The sequence below is a fragment of the Aulonocara stuartgranti genome, assembly GCF_965226115.1.
Source record: "Aulonocara stuartgranti genome assembly, chromosome: 18".
Lineage (NCBI taxonomy): Eukaryota > Metazoa > Chordata > Actinopteri > Cichliformes > Cichlidae > Aulonocara > Aulonocara stuartgranti.
In genome coordinates, this window is record NC_138954.1 from 407237 (window position 1) to 419895 (window position 12659).

General features: G+C 50.1%; 2 protein-coding genes across 3 annotated transcripts; both read left to right on the top strand.

Moving 5' to 3' along the window:
* Nucleotides 1-692: 692 nt before the first annotated feature.
* Nucleotides 693-4352, top strand: ccr9a (chemokine (C-C motif) receptor 9a). The gene is made up of 3 exons (XM_082514104.1): nt 693-1348; nt 2518-2583; nt 2683-4352. The coding sequence occupies exons 2-3, from the start codon at nt 2518-2520 to the stop codon at nt 3778-3780; spliced, it is 1164 nt and encodes a 387-aa protein (XP_082370230.1). The 5' UTR covers nt 693-1348; the 3' UTR covers nt 3781-4352.
* A 2279-nt stretch (nt 4353-6631) lies between these two features.
* Nucleotides 6632-12615, top strand: bfsp2 (beaded filament structural protein 2, phakinin). 2 transcript variants are annotated; one of them, XM_082514103.1, is made up of 8 exons: nt 6632-7236; nt 7540-8184; nt 8631-8713; nt 9090-9246; nt 10375-10536; nt 10618-10746; nt 10840-11072; nt 11819-12615. In XM_082514103.1, the coding sequence occupies exons 2-8, from the start codon at nt 7741-7743 to the stop codon at nt 11907-11909; spliced, it is 1299 nt and encodes a 432-aa protein (XP_082370229.1). In that variant the 5' UTR covers nt 6632-7236; nt 7540-7740; the 3' UTR covers nt 11910-12615. The 2 variants fall into 2 exon arrangements, with proteins under 2 accessions (XP_082370229.1, XP_082370228.1); XM_082514102.1 differs by having other exon boundaries at nt 6632-8184.
* Nucleotides 12616-12659: the final 44 nt, after the last annotated feature.

The following is a 12659-nucleotide window of genomic DNA, read 5'->3' on the forward strand; positions in this document are numbered from 1 at the left end:
TGAAGGTGTGCAGGAGCCCTTTAAGGTAATGTGCTCACAAGTCACGGAAACTGCTGCCAGTCTGTGTTTGTCACCTTAAACAGGAAGTAGAGATAAGCAGAGAAGAACAACATGTTCAGTGTGTGTGACCACAGATACCTCAGTACTACTACCACTCCAGCTGGTACAACACTTCTCACTGCAGACGTGAGGCACCGTGTCGGCCCGGAGCGAGAGGGGGAGGGGGGCGTTTAGGTCAGAGCGAGACAGTCGTGGGTTGTCTCTGCTATTAGGGAATGTTTGTTGTCATGGATACAGTGGTCGGCAGGCAGTGAGAGTGATGTTTGAAACAGGAAACGATTTAAATGTGTGTAGTTTTGGTTCAGCGTGGCAGGATGATTCATACAAAGCCCAACAAATCTGACCCCCCCCCCCCCAACACTTACACTCATTCTGGGAAGAAGTGTGCCCCCCTCCAGGTGCACAGACCAGGGCCGAATGTCATCATTTCTTCAGTGTGTTTAGCTTTAGCTTTGTGACTTTGTTGTTTTTAAATATTTGTTTGGGCGGCTTTATTTTGAAGGCTACAGTGAAGAGTGACAGGAAAGCAGAGGGACGAGATGCGGCAAAGGGCCGCGGGTTGGATTCAAACCCAGGCCGGCCGCTTTCAGCCATGCGGCCACCTGTGAATGTCGTCTTTGATTGCTCAGGTAGAAAGTTGTACAAGTCAAACTGCACCCAGATCAGTTTCACACCCAGGCGGATCTGTGAGTATAACCTGCAGCAGCTTCGTGTCTGTGACACAGAGCAGCAGAAACCTGAGGAAATGTCACCAACTGCATTCTGGGTAACCTCTCAGGCTTCACCATGTGAGCCCGGGCGAGTCCCGGTGTGTGACGCTGCTTCTGTTTTCAGTTCTTAGGAGCTCCCGGGTTCAGCCAGCTGATTTTCCCCGACTTCCTCTTTGTGGTGTCCGAGCTTCTCTTTTCATTTTCCTTTAAACTCTCCTCAAAACAGCTCAGCACCTACAAAAGGCCTCCTTTGTACCAGAAGTCATCTCCTTACATGTTGCTGTGATACATGGAAATATCAGCCAATAGCAGAGTTTGTACAACTCTAACCAGCTGTAAGTAAATATTTGTTGTTATTCTCAAGGGTTCGGATTCAGGATCATTGGATTCTGGGGGTCTAACATTCAGGGATGTTGATGCGTTCGTGCTCACTGTCTACTCGTTATGAAATCGTAGCCACTCCTCTTAGACAGCTGATGTAACTTCTGCTTTCATACGTCACTTTTGTGGTCTAACGGACTTAGAGTGCAAAAAGCGCCAAACAGCGAGACACACCAGAGACGACGAGACGCCTGACGGTGAGTCCACGCCTGTCTGTCTGTGTCTGGTCTTTGTTTCATGGGGAAAGCGGCGAGCTGCAGACTTTGATTTCCGAGCGCAGTGTAAAGATGTTTTTCACTTCATCATTAACCATCCCATAATAGTCTAGTTGTGAGCAGATCTCAGATCGCCTCACCACAGACTCTGAGATTTCAGATGATGTTTCTGGTTTTAGTGGTTCTAACAGGCACACGACGATAAATAACTGCTTGTACTGCAGCACTTTTAATTTCTCTTTGCTATTTTGGGACCCGATGAATGTAAAACACAGAATTACCAGATTTGTGTTTCTGGGAAAAATGAGATCCACATATGAGGACTTTCATTTTACATTTCAATAGAACAGTAGCAGCATAATGTCCTGTAAGTGGATATCAGGCTCCTGTAGAGCAAAATTTAGTATTTTGGTCTAAATAACCCAAAATGTGACGTCCACATATGTGGACGCAGGTCCTAGGAGGACCAGGATATTTGTGACTCACAGACACGTCTGGAGAATTTAAAGTACTCTGGGATCAGTAAAATTATTAATACCACAGTCTTAAATGACCCAAACACTCAAAGTTAGGTACTCTGTGTGCAGACCTATGTGAGACGAAGAGCTTAAACTTTAAAGTGGTCAAACCGAGGACTCATTTTTATGCCTGAAACATTCAAACAGTCGAGTTTTCAGTGTTTGAGCACGTGATCCGCTTTAATCCTCAGCTTCATTTAAAGAAACGAGTTCTTTAATGTCTGTGAGTTTGACGGTTACACGTTTCACAGCACTTATATTCACCCCAAGGCTTTTATTTTGGTAAAGCTATTGTACGGGGGTACTTTTATAGTGTAGGATCAGGGCTCAGTAGTACTATTTAAAAGTACAATACAGTTTGTAACAGAGTAACAGAGTAAAAGTACTTCAAAGAGAGTAAAAATATGTCCTTTGTCCTACACTGACTAAAAACAACGTGCAGAAAGTGAAGCAACACAGACATGAGTCAACAGCAACAACGTCACAAACTACAAAAAGCATGTGACCAGCGAGCGTAGGAGGAGCGGCGCCAGGCGGCTTTAGCTTGTTCTTTTATTTTGTTTCCTCTTTTTGGAGGTTTTGTTTGTGTGAAACTCGCTGCACCTTTTCTAACCCGAACACCTGTGTTTGTAGATGGATGACCTTTTCACCATGAATGTGACCTCCATGGATGACATCATCACAACAATGATCACAGAGGTAACGAACCCTGATTATTTATTGATTTATCCAAGTATGTATCAGCAGAGTGCTCAGGTGTGCTCAGGTGTGCTCAGGTGTGCTGTCTCTGTCCATCAGGAGCCGTCTGCTTTCAATCCCTCGGCCACCTCTGACAACTATGACTACTCAGGGGACTACGGAGACGACTTGCTGTGCGACCGGGAGTCGGTGCGGGTGTTCAGGAGTCACTATGAGCCACCGCTCTTCTGGATGATCGCCCTGGTGGGCGGAGCCGGGAACCTGGCCGTGGTGTGGATCTACCTGAACTTCCGGCGCCGGCTGAAGACGATGACCGACGTGTACCTGCTGAACCTGGCCGTGGCCGACCTGCTGTTCCTGGTCACGCTGCCGCTGTGGGCGGCCGAGGCGTCGCACAGCTGGATCTTCGGCACCTCCCTCTGCAAAATAAACTCCGCCCTCTACAAGGTGAACCTGTTTAGCAGCATGTTGCTGCTTACCTGCATTAGCGTGGACCGTTACATTGCCATCGTGCAGACCACAAAGGCGCACAACTCGCAGGTGGAGCGCCTGCGCTGCAGCCGTTTGGTGTGCGCGGGGGTGTGGCTGCTTGCACTGCTCCTTGCCACGCCCGAGCTGGTATTTGCTGCCCCCGCAAAGGTGGAAGGGAGGACGCAGGAGTACTGCCGTATGGTGTTCCCGACCCACCTGGGGAACAACACCAAGATCCTGGTACTGTCCCTGCAGGTGAGCATGGGCTTCTGCCTGCCCTTCATCGTCATGGCCTTCTGTTACAGCGTCATCGTCGCCACGCTGCTCAAGACCCAGGGCTTCCAGAAGCACAAGGCCATGCGTGTCATCCTGGCGGTGGTGGTGGCGTTCGTTGTGTCGCAGCTGCCTTACAACAGCGTGCTGGTGATGGAGGCGGTGCAGGCCTCCAACATCACCATCACGAACTGCGATCACCTGAAGGCCTTTGATAAGGCGGGGCAGGTGCTGAAGAGTCTGGCCTACATGCACGCCTGCCTCAACCCCTTCCTCTACGTCTTCGTGGGCTCACGGTTCCGCCGTGACGTGGTGCACCTGCTGCGCTGCTGCCGCTGCGTGCCACCCGTCACCAAGATTCAGCTGTCCACCAAGTCCAGCAGGAGCCCGCTGAGCTCCACCCGAGCCTCGGTGATGTCTGACAGCGAAACCTCGCAGGCGCTGTCGCTGTAGAAACCGTCACCGCGTAACTTCCTGTTTGTGCCAGGGCAGCTGTACAGCAGACGCCTCGATCGCAGGAAGAGTTTTTAAGAAGCTTTGATTCAACACATGTGCTGCTTCACCCTAACATCCACCCACAGACAGTCATAGCCCGCTCACCTGAGAACACCTTCACCTCAGAGCACAGGACAGGTGGAGGCTGGGCGCGCCTGCTGGTTACAGCTTTTACAGTTTTGGGGAAAACAAAAAGAAACCTTTGTAATGAGAATGTAAAACCTCCACATCATTTTCTGAGCCAGGACTTTTCCAGGTGTTTCCAGGACTTTTCAGGGCTTGCTTGTACAGTAAACATGAAGCTGTTTTTAAATGTGACGTTTTAGCTGCTGTATCAGAGACGGGACCGGTCTCCTCGCTGCGTTTGAACAGAAACTGAGCCAAAGCTGAAATGTGACTAATGCTGTATATAACCCTGTTTGTGTGTTTGTGTGTTTGTGTGAGTGTGTGTGCGTCACACCAATGTAAATGTTTTGGTTTTCTGAGTTATGAAAATAAAGTGTGAGAGAAAAACGGGGAAGTTGATGAAACGCTGTCGCACTCTTTTCTTCACATCCTTCCTTCTCTCATCCTGTTTATGATCTTTGTTCTGCAAACACACCTCAGCAGCTTCACTGCACACACAGCAGTGAACAAGTACAACACACACAGCTACTCTTAGTACCATTGATATTCATTTAGACTCTTTTCCTCCAATTGATCTTTCTGAGTTAACTTCAATAATTACTTCCTCCAAACCTTCAACGTGTCTTTTAGACCCCATTCCTACAAAACTGCTCAAAGAAGTCCTGCCATTAATTAATGCTTCAATCTTAAATATGATCAACCTATCTCTAATGATCGGCTATGTACCACAGGCCTTCAAGCTGGCTGTAGTTAAACCTTTACTCAAAAAGCATCTCTAGACCCAGCAGTCTTAGCTAATTATAGGCCAATCTCCAACCTTCCTTTATATCAAAGATCCTTGAAAGAGTAGTTGTCAAACAGCTAACAGATCATCTGCAGAGGTTTATTTGAAGAGTTTCAGTCAGGTTTCAGAGCTCATCACAGCACAGAAACAGCTTTAGTGAAGGTTACAAATGATCTTCTTATGGCCTCTGACAGTGGACTCATCTCTGTGCTTGTCCTGCTAGACCTCAGTGCAGCGTTCGATACTGTCGACCATAATATCCTATTAGAGCGATTAGAACATGCTGTAGGTATTACAGGTACTGTGCTGCAGTGGTTTGTATCATATCTATCTAATAGACTCCAGTTTGTGCATGTAAATGGAGAGTCCTCTTCACACACTGAGGTTAATTATGGAGTTCCACAGGGTTCAGTGCTAGGACCAATTCTGTTTCAGGGCTCTGCAGATGAATGAGTCTGAGAGAACAGACGAGACATCTGTGAGACGCCATCGTCTTATTTTACTCTTGTTTTTACAGCGGGGATTGCGACATGTCTCTTTCTCTAACCTCAAAATCATTACATCACATCCTCTCTGAGGCTCAGTGATGGGAGGCTGAGAAAAAGGAAGCTGACCTCAGGTCTGTGTGGTGTCATATTCTCATGGGTCACTGGGACAAAAACAAAATGTGACAGACAGAGAAGTGAAAACCAGAAAAGCTCGCTGACTGGCACGCCACAGTGCTCAAACGCAAAGGTCAGGCCTGTTCCAGGATCCTGCTGCGAGCTGAGGTGTTGATCCCAGAAGAAAACAGCCAGCCGCCCTCACAGAGGAAGTGCTAAGCCCCGCCCATCACACTGGTCAGAGGGCTTTGAACCAAGAAACTGCCGCCTCTTATCACTCATTAGTCACGTTGCCCACTCACGCAACACGTGCACGCTAACACAGTCAGTGTGTGTGTGTTCTCACTGTGACCACAGAGCACATACATCTGCACTGCCCCTGCTGAACATCTGGCCAACATGTGGCCCACATCTGCAGCTCTGGGCCACAGTTGGGTGTGCCTGACGTCTTGCGGTCGCAGCTGTGCCTCACGTGGGCCAGGAGTCAGGTGCTTTGTGACATCTGGGTCATGCAAACATGACCTCTGGGCCATGAGGGGCACAGTTACCTGAGCTCTGAGCGGCCAGGTGCTGTAAACAGCTGAGAGGACCAGTTCACCCGAGCGTCACTTACATGCGGTGCTTCCTTTAACGACTGACGACGCTCTGCTGTGCTTGGCTCAGTGGCGCCACCGCCGACTTTTTATCTTTGACGTTGTTTATAGATGCAGATCTGAGCGTGCTCAGAACCTGGACCAGAAAGAGTCCGACGCTGGAAACTACTATCCTATGAACTGGATCTCTGATTGATGATGACTTACTGTGGTTTAAGGCGTGTCCCACCTGACCATTGCAGGTGTTCCTGCAGCTCCCTGCTGTCGTAATAAGTCAAGCACAGTTAGGAGGTCGAGGCTGAGTTTGATCTCCAAAAGCTTCCTCAAATCTATCCAGAGCAGCTGAATCTTCACTCACACTGCAAACACGTGTTCCTCCAGCTTCAGGTGATATTCCCAGGTACGACACCGTGATCCACAAACGCAACTTTCTGTCCGAGGTGGATCTAAAGGATGGGAGCAGACATTTGTCTTGAAAGGTTTGGAGGACGGCGCTGCAGCAGGTTTCTAAAGGGATTCATGGTTGGAATCTGGACACCAGAAACCAGAGTTCAGATTAAAGGTGTTTGGAAGCTGAAAGTGATGACTGGGTCTGCTTTACAGGGTGGATGAGACGGGCTTTTACCCTCAGAAGTCCAACGCATCTTTTAGCAGCTGGGAAACTTTCAACTGCTGCGTTGGCATTCACCACTTCCTGCCAACCGCAAAGCACTTCCTGCTGAGATTCAGCACAAACAATCTGACAAAACCTGAACAGACGGCCCAGGTGTTTCCACGCAGACAAACAGCTCTGTGTTTGCTGCCATGGTAACGGCCCGGCGACAAACACTCAAAGATTACACGAAGCTAAAAACGGCTGGGCCAACATCTGCCAGCTAGCGAGACGATGCGAAGGGTTCAGGTCTCTGTGAGAGACTGTGAGGGCAAAACAGCGACGAAGAAGCAGTGACTGCGTCCTCTACAGGAGCACAGCAGAGAGGCCGAACCACTGCATGAACTCCTCCACCTTCTCTGAGCTTACGGTGGAATGAGGCTGGGAGGAAGCTGCAGTTTGACCAATCAGGAGCAGTGTGGGGGGCGTGGGGATTAGCACGCATGCAGGTGTAACTGGAACACCTGTGAAGGCCTTAATGCTGAAGCACACCTGCAGGTTCAGGAGCAGCCGCTGCCTTTCAGACCTGAATGCGTCTGCCTCAGTTCAGCCCGAGCTCCGCCCACTAAAACCCCTGGAGCTTTAGGAACCCAACGACACCACGACAACATCTGGCTTCAAACAAGAAACCATGCTGCTGAAACTTTATTTAAACATGTAGATTAAACTTTATTACCTTCATGAATAATGGCGTTGCCTTCATTTTTGTGCTCGTGTGTCATGTTTTGAGGGTTTTCCCAGGAAACATGAAGAACAAGTCTGTTTATCAAAACAGGAAGTTTATTCATCGCAGCTGTTTCTACTAAACTTTATTTAAAGAGTTCTTTACCTGTTTAACAGCAGATATTCTTTATTGATCTGAAACAGCAGTGATGATCTAACCCTCATCTGCTCTCTGTTTATAAACAGAGTGTGTGTGTGTGTGTGTGTGTGTGTGTGTGTGTGTGTCATGTGACCCAGACAGGCTTCAGGACCCTTCCTGCCCCCCCCCCGCGTGCTCGCTCTGCTGCCTCAGCTCTTTCAGACTCTTTGTTTCAACAAAAGCTCCAAACACAAACGCTGGCTGAACAAAAGCAGCCATGTTTCCAGAGCAGCCATCCTCGCATAAATCCCGGTAGCGAGCGGGTCTGAGCGGTTTGACACTGGCAGGTGCTGATCGTCATGCCTCTGCCCCGACGCCGCTCATCCTTCCTCGGACAGACGGCCGCCGAGCGTCCACCCTCTGCCTCCTGCGGGAGAATGGGCTCGGCAGGCACCTCTGCCCCTCGCGGCGTCTTTGTAGGCTCCACCCCACCAGCGAGTGTCCCCTCTGGCCTGGGGACGCGGGTGTCACGGCGAGCTCTGGGCATCAGCAGCGTGTTCCTGCAGGGGATGAGGAGCAGCACAACACCGGTGCTGCCCCGAGGCAGCGAGCGAGCAGCGGGGAGCGGTGCGGCGGCAGCGGGACTGAACAGCTGTTTGATGGAATACCGCGACAAAGTGAGAGCGCTGGAACAGCTGAACCAACAGCTGGAGGAGCAGATCCGCCTCTGCCTGGACCGCAAGGCCTCGAGCGCCGGAGCTTGGGGACCCCTCAGGAGGGAGTGGGAGGAGGTTTACAGACAGGTGAGGGGGAGGGTCTAAACACCTGGCTCCATCTCCACACCATCCTTCATCCTATCGGCATGCTGCTCTCTGAGGTCAAAGGTCAACTCAGGCCTCTCCTTTCTTAGATCGTGGTGACAGTGACGCGTACGGTCCACGTGCCTCGCCTAAAAAATCCTAAAATACAAAAGTCACCTGAGGCAAAAAAGTGAACCTAAAAAGTGTGCACGAGCAGCCGTGCACGAGCAGCCACGTTACGTCAGCTGATTCCTCCACAGATAAACATGTTCTGAGGTGTGAGAACAGAAACTAAGTATTCGGTGTTTGAGTCTTGCTGCTGTTTTTATTGGATCACCTGAGATCAGGTTAGGCTGCGGGGGCGTTACACTAAAGGTAACGCATGGAGATAACGATGCCCCCCGCTGGCTGCAGCCACTCTCAGCTCTGTTTTCCCACACTCTGTGCAGGTCAGTGAAGCCATCCTGGACAACGCCCGGCTGATGCTGCAGACAGAGAACGTGCAGGCCAACGCTGAGGATTTCAAGGACAGGTCAGAGGTCAAACTCACACTGTGATCAGCAGTGAGCTGAAATGTGGCAGTGATCAGTGACAGACCTTCTGTCAGTAAACAGCAGCGTGAATGTGAAGTGATGGTTTCTTTTGGTCTCAGGTGATCACATGGTGCCCTTGTGTGGCTGCTGGAGGGTACAGCAGACACAATCATCAACCACATTATTCATTATTTTTAAGCACTGATCATAGACTTTATCTAAAAAACAACCCCAACATGGAGCATCTGGTGATCAATAACCAGCCTCCTGCCCTGTGAGTCTCTCCTCCATGTTGTCCTGCGGCTGGTGGTCCTAGTTCTGCTCAGGAACCAGGACCATCAGCTGCAGGCATAGTGACTGTGGCTCCCCCTGCAGGTTCGAGAACGAGCAACCGTTCCGTCGGGCAGTGGAGGAGGAGATTAGCTCGCTGTACAAAGTGATTGATGAGGCGAACCTGACGAAGGCGGAGCTTGAGGAGCAGATGGAGAACATGAGGGCGGAGCTACGCAGTCTGGAGCACAACCATGAGCAGGTCCCACCAAACTCTGTTCAAAAATCTCCCAATTTAAGCTGCGGCAGCAGATGATGCCACCATTTAGAGAAAGGCTGAAAAACTAAATCTTAGAATTTAAGCTTTTTTAAATAAAAAAAAGTAGAATAAGAAGAGTGACAGCAGCCACACAGTAGAGCTAGAGTCAGAACTGTGACAGCGGAGACACAGTAGAGTGAGAGTAGAGTCAGAAGAGTGACAGCAGCCACACAGTAGAGCTAGAGTCAGAACTGTGACAGCGGAGACACAGTAGAGTGAGAGTAGAGTCAGAAGAGTGACAGCAGCCACACAGTAGAGCTAGAGTCAGAACTGTGACAGCGGAGACACAGTAGAGTGAGAGTAGAGTCAGAAGAGTGACAGCAGCCACACAGTAGAGTCAGAAGTGTGACAGCGGAGACACAGTAGAGTCAGAAGAGTGACAGCGGAGACACAGTAGAGTGAGAGTAGAGTCAGAAGAGTGACAGCAGCCACACATTAGAGTCAGAAGTGTGACAGCGGAGACAAAGTAGTCAGAAGAGTGACAGCGGAGACACAGTAGAGTCAGAGTAGAGCCAGAAGAGTGACAGCGGAGACACAGTAGAGTCAGAGTAAAGTCAGAAGAGTGACAGCGGAGACACAGTAGAGTCAGAAGAGTGACAGCGGAGACACAGTAGAGTCAGAGTAGAGCCAGAAGAGTGACAGCGGAGACACAGTAGAGTCAGAGTAGAGTCAGAAGAGTGACAGCGGAGACACAGTAGAGTCAGAGTAGAGCCAGAAGAGTGACAGCGGAGACACAGTAGAGTCAGAGTAGAGTCAGAAGAGTGACAGCGGAGACACAGTAGAGTCAGAGTAGAGCCAGAAGAGTGACAGCGGAGACACAGTAGAGTCAGAGTAGAGCCAGAAGAGTGACAGCGGAGACACAGTAGAGTCAGAGTAGAGTCAGAAGAGTGACAGCAGAGACACAGTAGAGCCAGAAGAGTGACAGCGGAGACACAGTAGAGTCAGAGTAGAGCCAGAAGAGTGACAGCGGAGACACAGTAAAGTCAGAGTAGACTCAGAGCACGTGTGGCAGGTGTGATCTTCCTTTAGCTGGCTAAGGTCATGTGAGCTGACCACTTCTTCTCTGAGCAGGATGTGCGGATCCTGTACAGTCAGATGGCGGGACGTGATGTGGACGAGCCCGACGCGCCCATAGAAACCAGTCTGGACCAGATCTTGGCCTATATCAGGAGCCACTGGGAGAAAGTGATGGAGAAGAGCAGGGCTGAGACTGACACCTACCTGGACTGTAAAGTAAGGTCCTCTCACCTGCACAGGTGTGCCAAGGTGTGTGTGTGTGGGCGTGTCTGACCTGTGGCGGTGTGTGTCCTGCAGGAGGCACAGTGCGTGAGCAGCAAGCTGAGTCCAGAGGAGGAACAGGTGGAGGCGCTGAAGGCTGAGTGCAGTGACACCGGCTGTAAGATCCAGAGTCTGCAGGCGGAGACCGAGTCTATCAGAGCCCTGGTGAGCCACATGGCAAGCAAGATCTGCACAGATCAATAAGCGATCAATAACCTGATCGAGTTCCCACTAACTGGTTAAATACACTCTCTGCAGAAACGCGGTCTGGAGAACTCGCTGAGCGACGCCCGTCACTGGCACGACATGGAGCTCCAGAATCTCGGCTCGGTGGTGGCCAAGCTGGAGGCGGAGCTAGCCGACATACGCAGTGAAATCGAACAGCAGCGTCGCGACTACGACACGTTGCTGAGCAACAAGCAACGGCTAGAGCAGGAGATCGACTTGTACCACGGCATCCTGGACGGCGAGGAGAACCGCTTCGAGACGCTGTGAGTCGTCGACACAGAACACAGACGTTACCAGAGCAAGCCTGGTCATTAGTCAGCGCACACACCTGCTAATCAGTAACATCCCATCAGAATCCTCTCAGCAGTCACATCTTTTTGTCTTCTTAGGCATGGCAAATTTATTTGTATAGCACAATTCAACAACAAAGTGATTCAAAGTGCTTTACAGAGACATTAGAAACAAAAACAAATAAAAAGCATGGAGCATTCTTAGATACGAAGATGTTTTTATGTGTGTGTGTATAAGAGGTGTGCGCATGTGCACGTGTCTGCATGCATGCGTTTGTGTGTGCGGGGGGGGGACTTACTCTAAAGGTCACAGAGTGCCTCGTACACTCGGTCATGTGACCAAGCATTCACGGGAGCGCGTGATGGATTTCCCTTAAATTTGATTAAAATCAGGGTTCATACCTCAACACAGAGCAGAGGTCAGAGGTCACAGCAATGATGTCACAGTAATGTCACAGCATAACAGCCTCCTGCTACAGTTTGTAGAAAACACACATTTATATATTTGTGTCAGTGTTCATAAATTCTCACAGGAATTTCTGTTATTACTTCAGCCCACCTGCAGGGGGTGGGGCCGCACTTTGGGACTGATGTAGACGTTTCCAGAATCAGCTGATGAAGGATGTCGGCACTGCGAGCAACACGAAATATGAATTAGACTCAGTCTGACTGTTAAAGGAGATTCTGGGTAAAACTAACACAAACACTTACCTGTCCAGGTGTTCAGATCTCCACTCAGAGCCCGAGGGAGCTGCTGCTCCAGACTCCAGGAGCAACCCTCCAGGATCTCCAGGACTTGCAGCACAGTGACCCCAGAGGAAAGCCTGAGCAGGCTGACCCGGTCTACCTGTGCAGGTGTGGAGGATGCTGGAAGTGCAGTGTGCGTTTCAGCTGCTCGGTGTGGATGTGACGTGTTGTAACGGTCTTCAGGTGAACCTGCCGAGAACACCTGAGGACCCGCCTGAGCCCGACTGGACCTGAGACTCGTGTTGCTCTGTGTTAATAAAAGTGAATGTGACGGTGCATTCAGGAGCTCCTTGTTTCTTTCAAACTCAAATAAAGGTGTGAGAATGACGTCAGCGTGTCACAGAACGCCCTTGACTATATGCAGAGCTCCCGCCCTCCAGCCGGCGCTCACAGCTCCGAAGCATCAACACCAACTTTGCGCAGGAGTGAGCACATCTCAGCTCATCCTGGTGGTGCTTGTCATTTTGTGTGAGGGTGGTGCCTCACAGGGGTGCAGTGATGGCTGACGGCCTCGCCGAATCCCCCGGTAAGAACAGAGAGGAAACAAAGTTTCTGTAGAAGGTTCCTGATAGCGAGGACATGACTCCGCCCATCCCCCGCCTGAGAATAAACCTTCGTTGAGGATCAATAACTGATTCAAAGAGAAAATAATAAACTATTTAAAACGCAACGCGTTCTGACAATGGCGTCGCCACAGGTCACTGAGAGGGCAACAGGTCCGAGTCATTTCCTGGTCTCCGCCCCTTCCTGTCCAAAAGCAAACATGCCCAAAAACACAAAGTTGTGCTAATTTTTTGCTTAGATGTCATAATC